Raw genomic sequence first — 22,945 nt, forward strand, 5'->3', positions numbered from 1 at the left:
TTCCAGGTACACATTCTAAAAACCTGTATCGATGTAAGCTCGCATTTGAAGTTGAAGTTGAGATGAAATGGAAGTTCAGCTGTCAGTTATATTTGACAGGACTGTATAAATAAACTGAAATTGTTTCTTTATTACCTAGATTATCACTCGATATGTCTTGAATGTATATAAGCATATGATCTCGAGTAGTGGATGTATTTAGTTTTATGTTAGGCTAATAGGATAGTTAGATTAATTTCCGAGTCTTATGTTTTTTTTGAAATAGTCCATTTTGGTAATTTCAGTAGTAGTAATTTCAGTTTTAACTTCGTTAATAGGACTGTTTATTTACTACATCATGGCATGTTAAAATTGGCCCATAAAGAGTGTTGTGGTTATTTTGTTCAAGTTGTTCCAAGTAGAACGACGTGCTGCTTTCACTATAAAATCAGGATGCTTACCTAATGACATGCAAAAATAAATAAGTAAATGCTTGACGTCAGGGGCTCGATCCCTCGATCTCTCCTACGCAGCTTAGCACGCCCCATTCGGTTTTGGGCTTGCCTCAAGGCCCACCTGTTGTTGTTCGTTCACAAGTAGAATTAGTTGGCCCATTTAATTTGGGCCTGATTTAAAAGTCTCAGTATATAATTAACACAATATAAGTTTGGGGCTTTGAGTTAGGTAGCGGGTTCAAATTAAAAGGTCCGTCCTTCGGTTTGGACTCGAAATTGAACTCGAAGCCCGCTTTTATAATATTAATTAATTAGGACTTCTTTTTACTTTAGAGACAATAAAAATAGCAAATTATAGTTGCTTTAGGCTTATTAGTTTTTTTAAAATAAAAAAAGAGACGAGCCTCGCCAAATAAAATACACAAACTGCGGAGCCCTCAACGGACATTTATTTCAAATGCTTAGATTTCGAGACATGCCGCATAGAGAACTTTATGTTTTTTCTCAAAATAACAACAGGTTAGTCGTTAGGCGCGTATTTAATAATGTTATCTTCCTAAACTCGGGTGCACATTTATGTGACCCAAATCCAAATCTCAACTAAGTCGAAATGTGTCGCTAATCACGGGTACATTGATTGTGACGTGGTACGAGATACATTTCCATGACGTTGCAAATTCTTTTTAATAATGAATGAGACGAGCCTCGACAAACAAAAAATGCACAAGCTGCGGGGCCCTCTAAATGTATATATTAAAATACTTAGAATTCGAGGACAGGCCGTTTAGCGAATTTTACGGCCTTCCCCAAAATAACAAGACGCTAGTTGCTTTAGGCGCGCCTTTAATAATTTATTTTCCTTAACTCGGGTGCACATTTATGTGACCCAAATCCAAATCTCAACCGAGTCGAGATATGCCAAACAACTACGGGTGCATTGATGTAACGTGGTTCGAGATATGTTTCCACGACGTTGCAATTCTCGTAAAATAATAACAATAAGTAAGAAAGCGGTAAAAAGATAAAATTTTGCACATAAGTTCATATTTGTATAAAATCAGATAATCAAGCCGAATATAACAGTTGAGCGACCGTGCTAGAACCACGGAACTCGGGAATGCCTAACACCTTCTCCCGGGTTAACAGAATTCCTTATCCGGATTTCTGGTGCGCAGACTGTTAAACAGAGTCATTCTTTTCCTCGATTCGGGATTCAACCGGTGACTTGGGACACCACAAATCTCCCAAGTGGCGACTCTGAATCTTTAAATAAAATCCCGTTTCGATTGTCCTTTAATTGGAAAAACTCCTTTTACGTCCCTTAGCGGGGGTGTAGCTGAAAAAGGAGGTATGACAATACTGTTCCACCATCCTCCTAATAACGTGGATAGCTTCTGTGGTAGAACGCCCCGGCATGAAGCCGAACTGGTTGTCTGAAATAGACATCGTCCCGTGCACTCTCATTTCTACCACTCTCTCCCAAACTTTCATGGTATGACTCAGTAATTTGATACCCCTATAGTTGTTACTGCTCTGGATATCGCTTTTGTTCTTATACAACGGAACCATTGAACTCCACCTCCACTCTTCAGGCATCCTATTCGTCTTGACTATAACATTAAACAACCCAGTAAGCCATTCCAAGCCTGTTCTACCCACACACCTCCAATGTTCAACCGGAATTTCATTTGGCCCGGTAGCTCTGCCCCTCATCTTACGCGTTGCCTCCATGACCTCCCCGACCTCAATGTCCCCACAGTAACTAAAGTAATGAGGACTGTCGGCATTCCTCAATTCACCTAGTATAATATCCTGATCTCCTTCTTCATTTAGAAGTTTATGGAAGTAGGTCTGTCACCTCCTCTTAATCTGGTCATCCCCCATCAAAACCTTGTCGTCATCATCTTTTATGCACCTCACTTGGTCCAGATCCCGAGCCCTCCTCTCTCTCACCTTAGCCAGCCGGAATAATTTCTTCTCCCTGCCTTTGTTACCCAGTTCCTCATACAGACGAGCAAAAGCCGCAGTCTTAGCCTTAGTGACTGCCATCTTCGCCTCCTTCCTAGCTACCTTATACTTCTCACTGTTCGCTCTCCTTTCCTCATCGCTAGTGCTCCCTACTAACCGCTTGTAAGCCGCCTTCTTCGCTTCCACTTTACCTTGGACAACTGCATTCCACCACCAGTCTCTTTTGTGGCCACCAGTACGACCCGAAGATATCCTTAACACCTCTCTTGTCGCCTTCCTTATATAGTCCGCAGTCGTCGACCATATAGTGTTTGCGTCTCCACTACTTCTCCAAGCTCTCATTGCCGATAACCTTCCTTCCAACTCCTGAGCGTTATCCTTAGTCAAGGCGCCCCACCTAATCCTCGGGCGGCCTCGTACTGACCTCTTCTTCCTCCTTATCATAATACCAATGTCCATCACCAAAAGCTTATGCTGCGTTGTGAGGGTCTCACCTGGGATAACCTTGCAATCCTCGCACAACCTCCTGTCGCATCTCCTGAGGAGAAGATAGTCAATCTGAGTCTTCGCCACCGAACTTTGGTAAGTAACCAAATGCTCCTCCCGCTTCGGGAAACTAGAGTTCGCAATCACTAGCTCGAATGTCTTGGCGAAGTCCAACAACGAAGTGCCCCCTCCATTCCCTTCCCCGAAACCACAATGCACATCAGTATAACCACCTGCAGACGACCCAATATGACCATTGAAATCCTCTTCTATGAATAACCTCTCAGCAGGCGGAATACTACGCACGATCTCATCCAACCCCTCCCAAAAACGCCTTTTAATCTCCTTATCCAAGCCTGCATGCAGCGCGTAGGCACTAAGGACATTTAAAATACACTCACCCACCACCAACTTAATAGTCATTAATCTATCATTCACCTGCCTAACCTCTACTACTACCTCTCGAAGATGATTATCTACTAGGATACCCACTCCATTCTTACCTCTCAGGACTCCAGAGTACCACAACTTATACCCATCCGCGTCTTTCGTCCTGGATCCGACCCACCTAGTCTCTTGGACACACGCTATATTAATCTTCATCTTCTAAAGGATCTTCGTCAACTCTATGGACTTACTCATTAGTGAACCTATGTTCCATGACCCGATTCTCAACCTATAGGCTCCCTTACCCCTCTACCTCCCCTGCTTCCCGTCCCACCCCCAAGCCCCCGCCCCACACTCTGCCCCACCTGAGGACATGTCCTTACTCTATCATTCCAGACTACAACCACTACACCTACAACAAGCTAAAGGATACTCGCTAGTGCACAACTGGCAACAAAACAAACTTGAAGGAAACAAGTGACTACTAGTGCACTAGTTGAATGATTGAACTATTGCGAACTATATATATATATATATATATATTGTATGAAAGTTGAACAATATTGTATAAAAATTATATTTAAGTTGTATGATATTGTAGCTGTATATAACTGGGTAGAAATAATGTGTGAAAATTGTAGATAAGTTGTATAATATATAATTAGTTGTATGAAATTTATTTTTACTATATATAAATCAGATACAAAATATGCAAAAGACATATTGTATAAAAATTGTATTTACGTGGTATGATATTGTAGTTGTATATAACTGGATAGAAATAATATGTGAAAGTTGTAAATAAAGTATAGATAAGTTGTATAATATATAATTATTATGTATATATTATACTTTTACATTTTAAAGGTATGCAATTACCATGAAATATTAAGGCAACTAATATACACGCATGGCAAAGAAATTTCATAGTCTTAGGTCGCTCAAAAACCAAGAAACATTAACGCAAATTTTCATGCCGAATTTGTAAAGCGGATAGCAGCCAAGAAAGAACAAAGTGAAAAGATTAAGGCATTCAAGAAGCACAAGTTTGTTTCTTGGAAAATCCACAAACGGAAATTTTCGGCCTTTCACTGTCCTTCCCGTTTCCACTCTGTTTTTTAAGTTCAGAATTTGCCCTCCTTCACTAAGTTAGGGACTGATTTTTTCGAAATAAAAAAATGATATCAGGACATCGGAAAGATGAAAAAATGACCTCGAATTTTGTATTTTCAATTTCATGAGCTTTCCCTAGAAAGATACAAATGCTGGGCGGCATATATCGCCACATACAAACCGCCACGCGTAAAATGCATTGCGCCGAACCCTTAACGCTGTATTTCCTCCGCTTACTTAAAGAGCTATCACTTCTCACTCTTAAATTCAAATTCAATCGTCCAAAACGAGCCGCCGCCGCCGGAGTAGGTGGAAGGCAGAATTCCTGAAGCTGCTCTTACGCTGCACTTCAACACTATGCCTCTCCGTCTTCAAACGGTGCGTTCAATCACAAGCCCTATTATATTCTATTTCACAATTTCCAGGTCTGTAGTCTTCGATCATTATATTTTCCGTTACCAGTTGTTTGATTCTTAATTAAGGGCTTTAGATTTTTAACATGCTTAAATTCGGGACCTAATTTCACGGAGGTCTTAACTCTTTCATGATAAGATTTGTAAACACTGGATCTGCTGAATTTGCTATCGTCCTTTTTTATTTTCCTCATTGTTATTAATTTGACAAGGTCTGTTGAGCTGCTAAAAATAAAATGTTTCTTAGGAAATATAATGCATATTTTCTCAGTGGAAGGTTAAAAGTTTCGACCTATACTCACGCTTTACTTCCACTGATATTCACCATCATCATTAACATGAAAACACACATTCCAACATGCATAAAAACATGTACATATTCATAAATACATACTCCATCATCCTTTTCAAAAAGATTGGCATAGTTCGGAGCACCAGGGTCAAACTACTTAACTTTAACCGTAAATTTGAACTTAGATTCTTCAAGTTTTTGAAAATAAAATTTATATTTTCAGAAACTACATAAAAGGTATTATAAGTCATAATTCATAATTCAATATATTTATAAAATGTTCAATAAAAATGTGGTCACTTAAGACTTCCCAAATAGTAATGGTGCCAATCTTTTTTAAACGGGAAGGAGTATGAACTATGTACATAGTCACATAAGTGTCGACACACATCTTGACAAGCACAATAATTTAGAATTACAATCTATGAAAAGGAAATGGATACTAATTAGTGGTAGTCATGATAAGAATAACTAAGAAAATCAAGCTTAAGCAATTCCATTCTAGGAATAGTACTTCACAAGCTTTATGAATGTTTTTTGTGTGAGCATCTCATTGCTTTTCAAAGGTTGTAATATTATATTTCCCTAAAATGTACTAATTCTCTATTATTTTATTAGATTTTTTTCTTTTTCTTAAATATTTCTAAATTTTAATATGTTCAACACATGCCAAGGTTTGCCTTTATCTTAAATTATGCAGTCTATGATTTATTCATTCTCCCCTACATATCCAAGGAAAAAGAAAATCACAATTAAATAGTTAGTCTAAGCCACCTTGACTAGGAATCACAAGTAAAGGAATATGATTACTATTTTCTTCACAAAGTGAAGAACATGTTTTTGTTTTTGTTATCTTGGGAACAATGTGTTGTTTAATAGCACTTTGAATACCCTTATTTAATCGATCTAATCTTCAATTTTCACATGTATATTTAGAAAATAATTAATCTGTAATTAGGACAACTCATTATTTTTAATTGGGGGAACTGTGAAGCACAATTTACTATACTTTACTCGGTTATAATGGTTGTTTTAAACTATTTTAATGCAAATTTTAATTTCTAGAAGGTGTGAGAGAGAAATTGTTAATTTATAAATTGTGTTATATTAAATTTTTTGACATTTCTTAAACATAAAACAAGCCTAAAGTAATAAAGAAACTCCTACAATCTACTCTAGAGAGCCAATTCATTTGAGGGAGATAGTGTGTGTACTACCCTTGAAAAGAAATGAGATACTTACAAAAAAATATTTATAAAGTTGAAGTATTATTTCTAGTATGACGTTGCTTAAACTTATTTTAATTTTTCACTAATATCTCTCTTATAACAAATTAAATTACTAAAAAATAAATAAAATCTTTTTCAAAATCTTTTAGTGAACTCTGTCGAAATTGGACACTAATGTCCTATTTGGACGTTATTCCTACCCAATAAGACTGACTATCACAATCCTAGTATACATTCCTAAAGAAGAACTAACAAATGGTAGCAGTTTAAATTGAAAATGCAGGATTCTCCACAAGTGATTAAATCATCAGGTTGTGGGAGTAGTCTCCTTTTGAATCCTGAGAAATTGGATGGATATCACGTGAAGCCAAAGTTAATATCTTTGAAACCCGTGTTTTGACTGTAATATTCGCCATAATAATTATCAAAATCATTTTCTGTTTGCTATAACATGAGAACAACTGCCAACATGAATGAAAACTTTATCACATATGTATCTACATACATATTGACAAGAACAATACTATAGTATCACAATATGGAAATGAATTGAGATAAATACTAAATACTAATTAGTGATTTCGAAGAATGCTGAAGAGTAAACCAAACTAAAGAAATGTCACGTTAAGAATAACAAGTCATGATTTATAAATGTTTTTGTGTGAGTATCCCATTACTTCTTAAAGGGTGTAATTTATACATATCTCAATAATTAATTGGCTCTCCAATATGTATTATAATTATTATGCCTCAAGAAAAGAAAAACAATCAAAAAATAGTTAGAATGAGACATTTTGACTAGGAAATAAAGTATGACCAATTGTGCTTTCAAATTGATCTAATTAAAAATAATGAGTTGACTTAATTTCAGATTTATTGTTCTCGAAAGATGCATATGAGAATTGTTGATAGAATCAATTTGTAGTATTTTGCTTTTTGGAATACGATTATTATGATATGTTACTAAAAACATATTATTCCGTTCATTAAAGCAAATTGTCTGCATTTTCCTTTTCTACGTGGGGTACCAAGCTCTTGCATCTAAAAGTTACTGATTTGGAATGTCTCATTCTTGCTATTTAATGCATATTCAGATGCGTGGGAGAGATGATTAAAAAGAATTCATTAGTTTAAAATGGAAAGCAAGCTTTTGGAAAGTTTTGAACCTAAAACAAGTTACAAACAATAAATAAGCACCTATAATTCATGTCACAGAGTAGTTCATTGTAAGGATGTCTATATATTACGATATTTGAAAAGTAGTGGGATGCTCACAAAATAAATTGATAAAGCATGAAGTATTATTCCTATCATGAAATTGCTTAGGCTTGATCTAGTCTTATTCTCTATTCTACAGTGACACTTTCCCATAAGTAATTAGGTCATTATGAAGGGACTAGTCGAATCCCGAGAAATTAGGATCAACATCACATATATCCATAAACTATGTGTTTGAGAGCCAAGTTACTGAAATATTCACCACCATAATTACCAAAATCAATTCATGACTATTTTAAGATGAAAACATAAATACCGACTGCATGCATAAAAACATATTAGGAAAAGAAATTGTTACTAAAATGCAATATAAAAAACACATTATTCATATCAAAATGCAAAATGCTATAGGGCGATTTTAATTTTCGATTCTCACATGCATCTTTCGAAAACAATGAATCTCAAATTAGAGAAACTTGTAATTTTTAACTTGGGCAACTTGGGAGTGCAATTTGCTATACCTTCTTGGTTAGAATATCTCATAACTATTTCAATGCAATTTTCTTTTCGGGAAATGTGAGAGAAATGATTAAATTACTGCTTGCATTATTTTGTAAAAATGGAGGCTACAAGTCTTGGACATAATCTCCAAATAATTAGAGCGAGATTGTTTGGCTAGGAAATAAAGTATGGTAAAAAAAAAATTTCCAAGTTGGCCCAATGAAGAAAGCTACCCTAATTTTATATCCGTTGTTTTTGGAAGATGCATGTGAGAATTGAAGATGAACCGATTCATAATATTTTGCATTAAATTGGGAGTGCAATTTGCTATACCTTCTTGATTAGAATGTCTCATTCTAACTATTTCAATGCAATTTTCTTTTCGGGAAATGCGAGAGAAATGATCAAATTACTGATTGCATTATTTTATAAAAATAGAGGCTAACCTTGACGGGTCTCTAACATAAGCAAGTTAGAAACAACAGAGGAACACTTATAATCCATACTTATAATCCATGCTAGAGAACAAGTTCATTATAGGGAGGTTTATATATATTACGACATTTGAAAAGTAATGAGATGCTAATAACACAACATTCATAAAGCGTGAAGTATTTATTGTTTCTAGCATGGCGTGGTTAAGCTGGTTTTGTCTTCACGATTCTTCTCAAGACAAGGCAAAACACTGAAATGAAATGGAAAATAATATATAAGTAAAAGCTTACCGACTTTTTTGAAATTGGACGTTGATGTCCTATTTCAACATAGTTCTCGCAAAATGATATTGACTATCCAAATTCTTGTATACATGCCTAGAGCAAAATCAACCGTCATAGCAGTCAAATTCGAAGATATATACTTCCTTTCAAGTAATTAAATCATTTTGTTGCGGGAGTTGTCTTTTCTTGAATCCTACTGATTCAAGAAAGTCTTTTCTTGATTTTGAGAAAAGGTTCAAAACCATGTGCAGTCTTCTTGTGTCTTTGAGAGCCACGTTATATTGACTGAAATATTCACCAACTTAATTACCAAAATCAATTTATGGCTACTATAATATGAAAGCTTAAATTCCAACAATATGCATAAAAAACATATATACATATCCATACATACTTGTGAAAATTATGTACATTGTCACATATGTATCTGGATACATGTTTACAAGTACAATAATATAGAATTACAATATAGAGAAAAGGAGAGATGCATACTAGTTGTGGTTGGCATGAGAATAATAGTGAAGGATCAAACAAAAGTTTAAGCAATGCCATGTTAGGAATAATAATTCACGTATTATGAATGTTTTTGTGTGAACATCTTATTGCTTTTCAAAGGTTGTAGTTTATACACTTACCTATAATTAAACGAGTTCTCTAGCATGAATTATAATTATTTCATTTTTATTATTATTGTTCTAACTTGTTACAAGGTCAGCCTCCATGTTAAAATTTTGCAAGATTCAGTTGACTCTCTTGCTTGCCTCCAGGAAATGAATTGCATTCAAATAGTTCTCTAAATAATTAGAGCGAGCTAGATAGTTTGGCTAGCAAATAAATTATGGTAAAATTTGTTTCCAAGTTGACCCAATGAAGAAAGTTAGCCTAAGTTTATATCCAATGTTTATGGAAGATGCATGTGAGAATTGAAGATGAACCGATTCATAGTATTTTGCATTAAAAATATCTGTAATCTTCTATTATTGAAGATGAATAATAATATTTCTCCTTATTATTCAATGTGACCGGCCGTGTGAAATGTATATTAGTAGGTTCTATATGTAAATTAGTAGGTTCTTTTGGTGTTTGGTAATCTTTTCCAGCATGGGAGTGAAATGAGTCTAAATTGAGCAGAATGAATATTGAGGGCCCATCTGATTTACTTGGAATTGATGCGTAGTTGCTGGAATCGTAGGATTGGAGAGGGGTTGGTGTTTTGAATTTTGTGCATTTATAACACATTTTGGGAAATAGATGATTGTACCATTGAGGTTGTGTAGCAAGGTTGTCTCACCCTATAAATTCATCACTTTCAGAACACTGTGTACATAGTTGGTGAGATTTATTGCTATGAGCGATTTTCTCATAGTGGTGGCCGATTTACTAATCTATAGTTGGAGGCTTAATTTCTAAGCATGGGCTGAAGAATTTCATCCATCTAAAACAATGCGGACCTATGCTTGTACCAGTGTGTCCAGTTGAATACAATTTGTCAAAATCTTTTACTAACTTTATGTGTAAATTATTGTTAAACCATGAAAAAATTGTTTAACAGATGTTGAACTCGCATGACATTGGTAAAAAGAAACTTTTGGAGCAATGTTCTCTTTTTGCCAATGTCAAGCGGGTTCATGATATGCCCGGGGCCTTGATGACATTTTTGCCAACTCCAATGCATTTATGGTGGCGCGATGAACGGAAACTTCAATTGAGAAGATATTCTTGGTTCAAAAGGTAACATCCTAAGGGTATTCGCTCTTCGACATGCCAAAACATAAGTGCTATGCAAGGAAGGTGATTCTGTTGTAGCCATGCACTGCATTGGAGCTGACATGCCAAAACATAAGTGCTATGCAAGGAAGGTGATTCTGTTGTAGCCATGCACTGCATTGGAGCTGCTTCTGGGGTCAAGGTTGTTACATCAAGAGATGACTTTTGACTCGTGATTTGTTCTAGTTTCGATTGTTCCAAATGGGTGACTGATAAATGCTTTTCTTATTCCGCTGAATCATTTTCCGGCTTCTAGAGATGGACTTATGACTATGCCTTCCCATATTTCTTTGTGCTTGCAACACCTCGCTTCTACTACAGAATTTGGGAGTGAAGCGTAGTTATTGTTGTATTCGCTTTGAAATTATCTGGTTAAAGTGGAGTCATCTTCGAATTATATACAGAGCCTTACAGGCTCTAGATTAAAAGTGTCCTGTTCCTCACAGAACTTTTGCCCACTATGACTCATTTCTCAGCTTTCGTTTGATGTTTCATGAAAGTAATGTTGTATTTGATCGTCCATGTGCCTTGTCTGCTGCCAAGTTGTACGTAACACGACACTTAAGAGATTGGAAATGCCAAAGATGTCAATTGTCAACTTTCTATTGTATATGACATGAATATATAATTGGTCGTCCATGTGCTTGTCAGCTGCTACAAATTCGATTTGCCGTGGTAAAAGGGTTAAAATTAAACTTCTCTTAGGTTAACCAGCTCGATTGTTTTACAAGTCCGTATGGTTTTCCTTTGAGGGCCTACCATTTAGAGATTCTTATACATCTAGTTTCTCAATCTTTTCGGTTACTAATATGAGATTTTGTTTGTACATCCAATAACTTCTATAGCTAATTGTTGGCTATGCGCATGTTACGGAAAATCATAATTCCATATTTAGTAATGATATGGTTAAAAATGTATTTTCACTTTTGTTTGTCAATTTTATCAACTCAAGGGATGATGCCCCCCCCCCCCCCCACAAGTTTTATCATGATTATTAATTACTTATTTTACAAATTATTTTTCAAGACTTCTTAAAATGCTATTGTTATTATGAATATTATGATAAAATATATACTTCATCTGTTATTTTTTAAGGAGTGTAAAATCTATTGTGAACAAGTAATGGAGGGAGTAATATTTTCTCTATCATTGCATACTACAACATCATATATGCATATATAATAAAATTCTTGGATTCTCCACTCTGTAGGGAAATGCGTAGGCGATCTGGAGTTTCTTGGATTCCCAAAATACTGTAAGGAAAATAAGAAATGCTATCACGATTACATGGAAAGAGTAATTTTAATTACTTTCACTAATATCGAAAGTACCTCAAATGGGAAGTTAGAGCGGTCCACAATATCGTTTTAACCAAGCGACTATAGATTTTGTGCATTACATTTACAGGTCCAAGGAGGATAATATTCCGATTTCAATATTCGTTTCCTTTATTGTAATATAATCTCTTGATCATTAAGAGTGTGACACGATAGCTTGTTATGTATTAACGTGAAACACTAATTAAATTTTTGTTGAAATAAGAAATGACGTTGGAAAGAGATTTTTTGTTCTTATTAATTTCACTATGAGGCTTTCTAGAAAAATACAACTGCTGGGCAGCTCGCCCAATGCCTTCAACGTGTACTCCTCAATTTTCCGAAGTTAAGAGGCTAATCACCCTTTTTTTAGGTGAAAATATTTGTTTGTATCAAGCAACAATGTTGCGCCCAAACGCACACGCAAGTATACACGGTCGTTAAGTAATAAAGTGATAAAATATAGTATTGAACCCGCAAAGACGTTTTAACAACTATTAACTAAATATTACTATCCTAATTATCTAAACAAGGATTAAACAAGGATTTGAATCTAAACTAATTAAAATAAAGGAGAAACAAATAGTGAACGTTGAACAAAAGAAGAACAGATTTTTATGTTACCAATGCGATGAAAACGATCTAGGGTTTGTATTCTTCAACTGAATTGACTAACTAATTTATCTAGTTTAGTGGCCGTTGGGGTTAATATTTCTCATAAGAATCTTTCAATTTCTTACTCGCCTATTCAAGCTAACCTAACACCTATATGTCTATTGAGTTAGAATCAACAAGAATACATTTATAATTCCGGTATAATAAATAAGCAAGGCAATTAATCCTAATCGTGAATCTATTTTCCGATGTCCGTGTTCAAGAACTTGCTCTACTCAATCTTGTATGCAATTTAGAATTTTCACTTTCGAGTTCCATTCAAGATTTATAGATAGTATTCAATTGGTGTTCAATCAATCAGATAATTAAGCACATGATTGTAAGACCGGTCGTTTCGAGAGTTGTAGCCCGGTCTCTTATTTACTACTCTTTTTGTGCTTTATAGCTGTTACATGACTTACCAGGTTAGTTGGTTCGGGTTCGGATGGATATCAGAATGAATTGAGACAATTAGTCTCAAAGTTGGAAGCTTATGTTGGAAAGGTTGACGGGAGAGGGTATGAAACTCCGTATTTTATGTATTGTGATTGGTTTGGAGGTGACATACATTCTAGGTGACGAGCGTGTGGGCGTGCACCGTAGGAATTGGGACTTGGTCCGTTCCATGAAACTGTGAAGTTGAATAACTTGTTGCTAGCTATATGCTTTCCATGTGTTATAGAAAGTTGACTGCAAATCATGTTAGAAATCATGTTTAGACTATGTGTTGATACTGTTGGAATCCTTAGAGGTCGTGTACATGTTAATCTAACTGCTAAAATTGTTGTGTTGTATTCAAAATCAGTTCTACTTGCATATTATATCTCAGTCTCTATTGTTTTTCGTTGATACATTATACCATTTGTGTTTGGGCTGGTTTTCTTGTTTTCTGAGAGCCCGAGAGATTGATAACTGAGTGAGGCCGAGGGCCTGATTGTGAGATATTGATACTATAGCACGTGAGTTGTCCATGTAGCACGTGAATTGTCCGTATGGATCCAAATATTTATACTATAGCACGTGAGTTGTCTGTGCAACACGTGATTTGTCTATGTGGATCCAGATATTATTACAATAGTATGTGAGTTGTCCGTGCAGCACGTGAATTATCCATGCAGATTATAGTGCTTGGGCTCAAGGAGCCCCTCTGGAGTCTGTACACACCCCCAGTGAGCGCATGTAGCTATTGAGTACGAGTGTTGAGTGCCGAGTGATGAACTATTGAGAAAGTTTGAGTGACTGTTGCTCTGAGAGGATGCTCTTGATTTCATTATTGTTGCACTTAGCTGCCATATATCACTGTTTGGAAGTTTTCTGAAGGTTATATTATGGCTTACTTGAATTTGATATGAGACAACTGATTTGGCCTAAATTGTCGAACTTGAAAGCATGCTTATTTTTTCTATGTTGAAATTACTGAAATTGAACTATAATTGCAGAGTTCATCACTACTTTCAGTTCTTTATTTAGTATTGTTACTTACTAAGTTAGTTGTACTCACGCTACACCCTGTACTTCGTGTGTAGATCTAGGTGTTTCCGGTCATGGCGGGTGTTGACTTCTTGGCTCAGTTGACCGTTTGGAGATTTCGAGGTAGTTGCCGGCATTTCGCAGACTTTGTCTCCCCTTCCCTGTCTTTACATTTATTACATTTAGATCCAGACTTTTATAGACATTTCTTTTCCAGATTTGTGGTGTATTGATGCTCATGAATTCAGTGACACCCCGATGTCGGGAGTATTCGCATTGTGTTTTGGGTTTCTACCCCGTTTATGAGAATTTTTGTTATTTAAAAACTACTTTGATTCATTTTCTGTTAGATGTTGAGAATGTCTTGGAAATGTCATCTTGCCTAGTACCACGATAGGCGCCATCATGACATGTTAGGATTTGGGTCGTGACAAGTTGGTATCAGAGCCTAGGTTACATAGTTATAAGCATGTTTAGTAGAGTCTTGCGGATCGGTATAGAGAAGTCTGTAGTTATCTTCAAGAGGGTGCCGAACCATTAGGAAACTTCAGATTCTTGTATTCTTGTCATGTAGATTTGTTGACTCCGGTACCTAAATATCTATTATTCTATTCTCTCACAGATGGTGAGGATATGTGCTACCGGGCAGGATGGACAGCCACCAATACCACCATTTAGGACCACGAGAGGCTCAAGCCGCGGTAGGGGCAAAGATGTAGCTCGTATAGTAGCTAGGGAAACACCTGCAGATCCACCAGTTGCCCCAGTTCAGGAGCAAGTTCCAGTTGTGGATGAGCTAGTAGGGCCAGCTCAGACACCAGTTGTGCCCATTATGATTCTAGGCCTTCAGGAGGCCTTGGCTCAGATTCTGACCATGTGTAGTCTTGCTCAGGTTGTCTTTGTTTCGGCCGCAACAACCAATTCTCAGGCCGGTGGAGGTACACAGACTCTCGCTGCTCGTACACCAAAGTAGGTGATGCAGGAACTCCAGACATCAGGGGCACTACTAGCCCAGCCAGTTATAGCTGCTTAGGCCCATGTAGTTCTTGCTATGACTGAGGATGAGCAGAAGAGACTAAAGGGGTTTGGGAGGCTCCGGCCTCCATCTTTCAGTGGGGCAGAGTCGGAAGATGCTCAAGGCTTCTTGGACAGGTGTAAGCGTATTCTCCGCACGACCGGTATTTTGGAGACCAGTGGGTTCTCTTTCACTACTTTTCAGTTCACTGAGGCTACTTTCAGTTGGTGGGAGGCTTATGAGAGGCGTAGGTCGGTCGGTGCAGCATCACTTACATGGCAGAAGTTCTTAGTTCTCTTCTTGGAAAATTTCATGTTGTAGTCTCGCAGAGAGAAACCGACAGACAGTTTGAGCAGTTATGTCAGGATGGCATATCTTTGACGCAGTACGAGATGAGGTTTTCAGAGTTGGCTCGCCATTCAGTTTGGTTGGTTCACACTAATAGGGAGAGGATTAGGAGGTTCATTGATGGCCTCACATATCAAATGTGGTTTCTTATGACTTGTAAGAGGGTATCTGGGGCTACTTTTGATGAGGTGGCCGACATTGCTCGGTAGATAGAGGTGGTCCACAGTTAGGAGCAGGGTGAGAAGGAGGCCAAGAGGCGTCGTGGACCGGGTGGCTTCACGATATTCCTTGTGTGGGTCAGTCCCACCACGACAAGGGTCGTCCTTATAGACATGCCCAGACGGCTCGTACATCTCATCATGGTGTATCAGCTATCCACAGCTCTTACAATGCCTGCTCAAGCCAGTCTTCATTCAGTGCACTACCAACACAGAGTTCTCACCATGCCTCGTACGCTCAAGCTTCTATAGGTAGTTTATCGGGTTATCAGGAGCAATAATTCCGTCGGAGGAACGTTGTTTCGAGTGCGGAGACTTTGGTCATATCAAGAAAGACTGCCCTAGGTAATACTCCACAATAGACTTCGCGACCACTGGTACCAGCACCAACAGTTACACCACCCACTCATCCAGCTTGGGATGGGGCCCAGTCAGCTAGAGGCCGCCCTAGAGGGGGAGGCCGATCAGGTGGTGGCCAGGCCCGATTCTATGTTATTCCGACCTGACTAGATGTTGTTGCTTCAGATGCATTGATCACAAGTATTGTCTCAGTATACCATAAGGATGCATCTCTATTATTTGACCCTGGTTCCACTTATTCGTATGTATCATCGTATTTTGCTCATTATCTTGATATGCCCCATGAGTCCTTAGTTTCATCCATTCATGTCTCTACACCCGTGGGCGATACTATTATTCTGGACCGTGTATATCGATCGTGTGTAGTGACTATTGGGGGATTGGAGACTAGAGTTGATCTCTTTTTGCTTAGTATGGTTGATTTTGACGTGATATTGGGTATGTATTAGTTGTATCCTTGTCATGCTATTCTGGATTGTCACGCTAAGACCGTGACATTGGCGATGCCGAGATTGCCAAGGATTGAGTGGAGAGGTTCTCTAGACTATGTTCCCAGCAGAGTGATTTCATATTTGAAGGCCCATCGGATGATTAGGAAGGGTTGTCTATCTTACTTGGCCTTTGTGAGGGATGTTGGTGCTGATACTCCTACTATTGATTCTGTTCCGGTGGTACGAGAGTTTCCGGATGTGTTCCTTTTAGACCTGCCGAGTATGCCGCCTGATAGGGATATTAACTTCGGTATTGACTTGGTGCCGGGCACTCAGCCCATTTCTATTCCACCGTATCATATAGCACCAGCTGAGTTAAAGGAATTGAAAGAGTAGCTTCAGGAACTCCTTGATAAGGGGTTTATTATGCCTAGTATGTCACCTTGGGGTGCACTAGTGCTATTTGTGAAGAAGAAGGATGGTATTATAAGGATGTGCATTGATTATAGGTAGTTGAACAAAGTCACAATCAAGAATAAGTATCCTTTGCCCCGTATTGATGACCTATTTGACCAGCTTCAGGGAGCGAAGGTGTTCTCCAAGATTTATTTGAGGTCTGGGTATCACAGTTGAAGATTCAGGACTCAGATATTCTAAAGAATGCGTTCAGGACCCGTTATGGTCATTATGTGTTCCTTGTGATGTCTTTTGGACTGACCAACCCCCCAGCAGCATTCATGCATCTGATGAACATTGTATTTAAGCCTTATCTCGACTCGTTTTTCATAGTGTTCATTGATGATATTCTGGTGTACTCTTGTAGCGAGGAGGAGCATGCCCAGCATTTGAGGATTGTGTTACAACGGTTGAGGGAGGAGAAGCTTTATGCCAAGTTCTCTAAGTGTGAGTTTTGGCTCAGTTCAGTGGCGTTCTTAGGGTACGTGGTGTCCAATGAGGGGATTCAGGTGGATCTGAAGAAGATAGAGGCGGTTCAGAGTTGGCCCAGACCATCCTCAGCTACAGAGATTCAGATGTTTCGCAGCTTGGCCGGTTATTATCATTGCTTCGTGGGAGGGGGGGGGGGGGGTTTCTCATCTATTGCATCGCCTTTGACCAAGTTGACCCAAAAGGGTGCTACTTTCAGGTGGTCGGATGAGTGTGAGGAGAGCTTTCAGAGGCTCAAGGCTGCCTTGATCATAGCTCCAGTTCTAGTTTTTCCATCAGCTTCAGGCTATTATAAAGTGTATTATGATGCTTCTCGGATTAGTATTGGGTGTGTGTTGATGCAGGAGTGTAGAGTGATTGCTTATGCTTCGCGTCGGTTGAAGCCTCATGAGAAAAACTACCCTGTTCATGATTTGGAGTTGGCTGCCATTATTCATGCATTGAAGATTTGGAGGCATTATCTCTATGGTGTGTCTTGTGAGTTATTTATAGATCATCGAAGTCTCTAGCACTTGTTCAAACAAAAGGATCTAAATTTAAGGCAGCGCAAATGGTTGGAGTTGCTAAAGGACTATGATATCACCATTCTATATCATCCGAGGAAGGCCAATGTGGTGGGCAACACCTTGAGTAGGAAGGCAATGAGTATGGGTAATCATGCATTCATTCCTGTTGGTGAGAAGACCTCTTGCAGTTGATCTTCAGGCCTTGGCCAACCAGTTCGTGAGATTAGATATTTCGGAGCCCAGTTCGTGGTATTCCATTCATCCGGGTGCCGCGAATATGTATCAGGACTTTAGGCAACACTATTGGCGGAGGAGAATGAAGAAGGATGTAATGGGGTTTGTAGCTCGGTGCCTTAAGTGTCAGCAGGTGAAGTATAAGCATTAGAGACAGGGAGGATTGCTTCAGAGGATAGAGATTCCAGAGTTGAAATGGGAGCGGATCACCATGGATTTTGTAGTTGGGCTCCCATGAACTTTGAGGAAGTTTGATTCTATTTGGGTAATTGTGGATCGGCTACCAAGTTTTCACACTTCATTCCAGTTGGTATTACATATTCTTTAGAGTGGTTGGCTGAAATTTACATCTAAGAGAATATTCGCCTTCACGGTGTGCTAGTGTCCATCAATTCAAATCGAGGCATGTAGTTTATATCGCAGTTTTGGAGAGCCATGCAGCGAGAGTTGGGAATCCAGTTTGAGCTGAGTACAATGTTTCACCCTCAGACGGACAGGCAGTCTGAGCGCACTATCCAGATATTGGAAGACATGCTACGTGCTTGTGTCATTGATTTTGGGGATTCTTGGGATCAATTTCTACTACTCGCGAAGTTTGACTACAACAACAACTACCAGTCAAGCATTCAGATAGCTCCGTATGAAGCTTTGTATGGGAGATAGTGTAGATCTCCATTAGGCTTGATTGAGCCGGGGTGAGGCTAGGCTATTGGGTACTGACTTGTTTCAGGATGCTTTGGACAAAGTTAAATTGATTCAGGAGCGGCTTTGCACACTGCAGTTTAGATAGAATTTATGTCGATAGGAAGGTCTGTGATGTTGCCTACATGATTGGGGAGAAGGTTTTGCTAAAGGTTTCACCCATGAAGGGTGTAATGAGGTTCGGGAAGAAGGGCAAGTTGAGCCCTCGGTATATTGGGACATTTGAGATACTTTAGAGGATTGGATAGGTGGCTTACAAGCTTACCTTGTCACCTAGTTTGTCGAGTGTGCATCTAGTATTTCATGTTTCTATGCTCTAGAAGTATGTCGACAATCCGTCTCACATTTTGGATTTCAGCACGGTTCAGTTGGATGGTGATTTGACTTATGATGTGGAGCCGGTGGCCGTTTTGGATCGGTAGGTTTGAAAGTTGATATTAAAGAACATAGCTTCAGTGAAAGTGCAGTGGAGAGGTTAGCCAGTGGAGGAGGCTACTTGGGAGACCTACTGGTAGATGTGGAGCAGATATCCACACCTATTTGAGACTTTAGCTATGTTTCTAGATCCGTTCGAGGATGAATGTTTATTTAAGAGGGGGAGGATATAATGACTCGGCCAGTCGTTTCGAGAGTTTTAGCCCCGTTTCCCCATTTACTGCTCCTTTTGTGCTTTATAGCTGTTACGTGACTTATCGGGTTAGTCGGTTCGGGTTCGGAGGGATTTCGGAATAAATTGAGACACTTAGTCTCAAAGTTGGAAGCTTAGGTTGGAAAGGTTGACTGAATGTTGACTTATGTATAAACGACTCCAGATTGGAGTTTTGGATGGTTTTGTTAGATCCGTTGGGTGATTTTGGACTTAGGAGCATGTCCGGATTGTGATTTGGAGGTCCTTAGGTGAATTAGGATTGAAATGGCAAAAGTTGAAGTTTTGGGAAGTTTGACCGGGAGTGGACTTATTGATATCGAGGTCGGATACCAATTCTGGAAGTTGGAGTAGGTCCGTGGTGTCATTTGTGACTTGTGTGCAAATTTTGGGGCCAATCGGACGTGGTTTGATAGGTTTCGACGTCGATTGTAGGAATTGAAAGTTTCAAAGTTCAGGCTTGGATCTATGTGTGATTTGTGTTTTTGATGGTATTTGAGGTGATTTAAGGGTTCGACTAAGTTTGTATTGTGTTGTAGAACTTGTTGGTATGTTTGATTGAGGTCCCGGGGGCCTCAGGTTGATTCCGAACGGTTAACGAATCGAAATTTGGAGTTAAGTGATTGTTGAAGGTGACTCCGTTGGTGTAATCTTACCTGCAAAGCTTTGATCCCAAGTGCAAGCTCTTAGGTGCAGAAGCGAAGTTTGGGCTGGTGAACTGTGGCCACAGGTGCGAAAATCTTTACGCACCTGTGTGGTTGTAGAAACGGAGAGATGGGCGCAGAAGCGAACGTTGGCGCAGGTGCGTGTGGGTGTGCACCATAAGAATTGTGACTTTGTCCATTTCATGAAACTATGAAGTCGAATAACTTGTTGCTAGCTATATGCTTTCCATGTTTTATAGAAAGTTGACTGCAAATCATGTTAGAAATCATGTTTAGGCTATGTGTTGATACGGTTGGGACCCTCAGAGGTCATGTACATGTTAATCTATCTACTAAAATTGTTGTATTGTACTCAGTCTCAGTTCTACTTGCATATTATATCTCAGTCTCTAGTGTTCTTTGTTGATATATTATATCATTTCTGTTTGGGTTGATTTTCTTGATTTTTGAGAGCCCGAGAGACTGGAGAGATTGATGACTGAGTGAGGCCGAGGGCCTGATTGTGAGATATTGATACTATAGTACGTGAGTTATCCGTGCAGACCTAGATATTTATACTATATCACGTGAGTTTTTTGTACAACACGTGAGTTGTCCGTGCGGATCCAGTTATTATTACTATAGCATGTGAGTTGTCCGTACGAATTATAGCGCTTGGGCTCAAGGAGCCCCTTCAGAGTATGTACACACCCCTAGTGAGCGCAAGTACCTATTGAGTACGAGTGTTGAGTGCCGAGTGCTGAGCTATTAAGAAAGATTGAGTGACTGTTGCTTTAAGAGGATGCTTTTGATTTCATTATTGTTGCACTTAGATGCCATATATCACAATCTGGAAGTTTTCTGAAAGATGTTATATTCTGGATTACTTGAATTTGATATGAGATAACTGATTTGGCCTAAATTGTCGAACTTGAAAGCATGCCTATTTTTTCTATGTTGAAATTATTGAAATTGAACTATAATTGCAGAGCTCGTCACTACTTTCAGTTCTTTATTTAGTATTGTTACTTACTGAGTTGGTTGTACTCACGCTATACCCTACACTTCGTGTGCTGATCCAGATGTTTCCGGTCACGACAGGTGTTGACTTCTTGGCTCAGTTGACTGTTTGGAGATTTCGAGGTAACTACCGGTGTTTCACAGACCTTGTCTCTCCTTCTGTATCTTTACATTTATTGCATTTAGATCCAGACTTTCATAGACATTTCTTTTCCAGACTAGTGGTATATAGATACTCATTAACTCAGTGACACCTCGATGTCGGGAGTTTTTGTGTTCTGTTTGAATTTCTACCCCGTTTATGAGAATTTTCGTTATTTAAAAACTACTTTGAATCATTTTCTGTTAAATGTTGAGAATGTCTTGGAAATATCGGCTTGTCTAGTACCACGATAGGCGCCATCACGACATGTTAGGATTTGGGTCATCCCAATAATTGAATAAATAAACTAAGAAATCAAAATCAATATTCGAATAGAAATAGTCATGAAAAAACCACAACCCTAGAACGTGAAATTTAGCTCTAAATAGACATTGTAACCAAACAACAAATCATCCAAAGAAACATAAAAATTACTAAATTTGATGGAAGAAAGATGAAACCCCACCTCTATGGCAGCTCCGTGCTCTCCCTTGGTCAAAAGTTCCCTCTAAAAAATGTTTAACCCCCTTTTAGACATGTTTAAGAAGTATTTATAGGCTAGGGTCAAAGTATCCATGTCCAAAATTGAGTAGAAAATAATTTATTCGTGGACTGAGGGACCAGGCCTTAAGCTAGGCGAGGTCTGGTGTAAGGCTAGATTGAGATCGTGTTAAGCTAGGCGGGGCGAGATACCTTTATTTTGTTCTGATTTTCTCCTATTCATACTCTTTTCTTGTGTCTTCAACATCTTTTCATGCAACTTTTATTTCTTTATGCATTTCAATGATCCTACACATAAGAACAATTCAATTAAGCTCAAACGTCGCACAATTAAGTATTAAAACACCAAAATGTAAGGTAAAATGCACTAAAAATATGGAATTATAGCCAAATATCAGTACCCACCACTTAAATGTTGCTCGTCTTTGAGTCAACCAACACTTTACACTATCTTTGAGTACTTTATATATACTTAACATATTCGAAGCAAAGTACACCTATGACTATGGTTGATAGCAACAAGTGAACTCTAGCATATGCATTCAAAACATACTTCCCTTCAACTTAATCCATACTTTAAAACATTCACATTAAAGATAACATGCTCATAACAATTCTAGCCTCAAAAACCAACTCAATGTCACAATGCACTCATGGTTTGAACACTCAATATCATAGAGAAATCTAATAATGTAGCCTATCCATAGCGAAATGATGTGCCCTCACAACAGAATCACAAAGAGTAAGTAGAATCCACACAGTCAAATCTCATGATAAAATAGACTTTAGGGACTCACACACATCAAAGAAATCGCTTACTCTCACACAGAAGTCACATGCATGTACAAGGTACCATAGACTTTCCCATTATGTAAATCTCTATTAACGTAGGCCCGATCTATCTTAAATCAATTAGGACATTTTCATGGTTGTAATGTGGGCTATGAGACGGGTAGGATATTTTGGAATAGTGGCTCACCCTTCTAAGCACTAACACATCACACAATTAATTTTAAGCGCATATTCTTCAATCCCACTTTAATTTCACAACTAAAATTACCCCCAATAATATTCTCTCTTTCTTTAAGCACTATCTTAAATCATATCCCAGTAGCAAGAACAAGATATCAATTTATTTATCTACATTTTTTTCATCAGTTTTTTTCTTTTGCAATTCCTTTTTTCCCTCTTCTTTATAGTTTTTCCTAGTGGTGTATTATTTTACAAAATAAGTGCACTTTTCTTCCTTTCATTGGCTTCGCTCGA

The 22,945-nt window shown here is 38.3% G+C and overlaps 1 protein-coding gene and 1 long non-coding RNA gene across 2 annotated transcripts; one reads left to right on the forward strand and one right to left on the reverse strand.

The window, feature by feature from the left end:
- Positions 1–2,288: 2,288 nt before the first annotated feature.
- On the reverse strand, positions 2,289–2,744 carry LOC138877346 (uncharacterized). The gene has a single exon (XM_070156950.1). It carries the CDS (start codon positions 2,742–2,744, stop codon positions 2,289–2,291), a length of 456 nt encoding a protein of 151 aa, XP_070013051.1.
- Positions 2,745–4,232: 1,488 nt separating this feature from the next.
- LOC104219158 (uncharacterized) lies at positions 4,233–10,975 on the forward strand. The gene is made up of 2 exons (XR_709182.2): positions 4,233–4,766; positions 10,313–10,975. It is a non-coding gene; the product is annotated as an uncharacterized lncRNA (long non-coding RNA).
- Positions 10,976–22,945: the final 11,970 nt, after the last annotated feature.

This window comes from Nicotiana sylvestris, chromosome 9 (genome assembly GCF_000393655.2).
Source record: "Nicotiana sylvestris chromosome 9, ASM39365v2, whole genome shotgun sequence".
Classification (NCBI taxonomy): domain Eukaryota; kingdom Viridiplantae; phylum Streptophyta; class Magnoliopsida; order Solanales; family Solanaceae; genus Nicotiana; species Nicotiana sylvestris.

Coding starts and splice junctions, on each gene's coding strand:
- LOC138877346 (XM_070156950.1), bottom strand. CDS start 2,744: ATGAGAGCTTGGAGAAGTAGTGGAGACGCAAACACTATATGGTCGACG.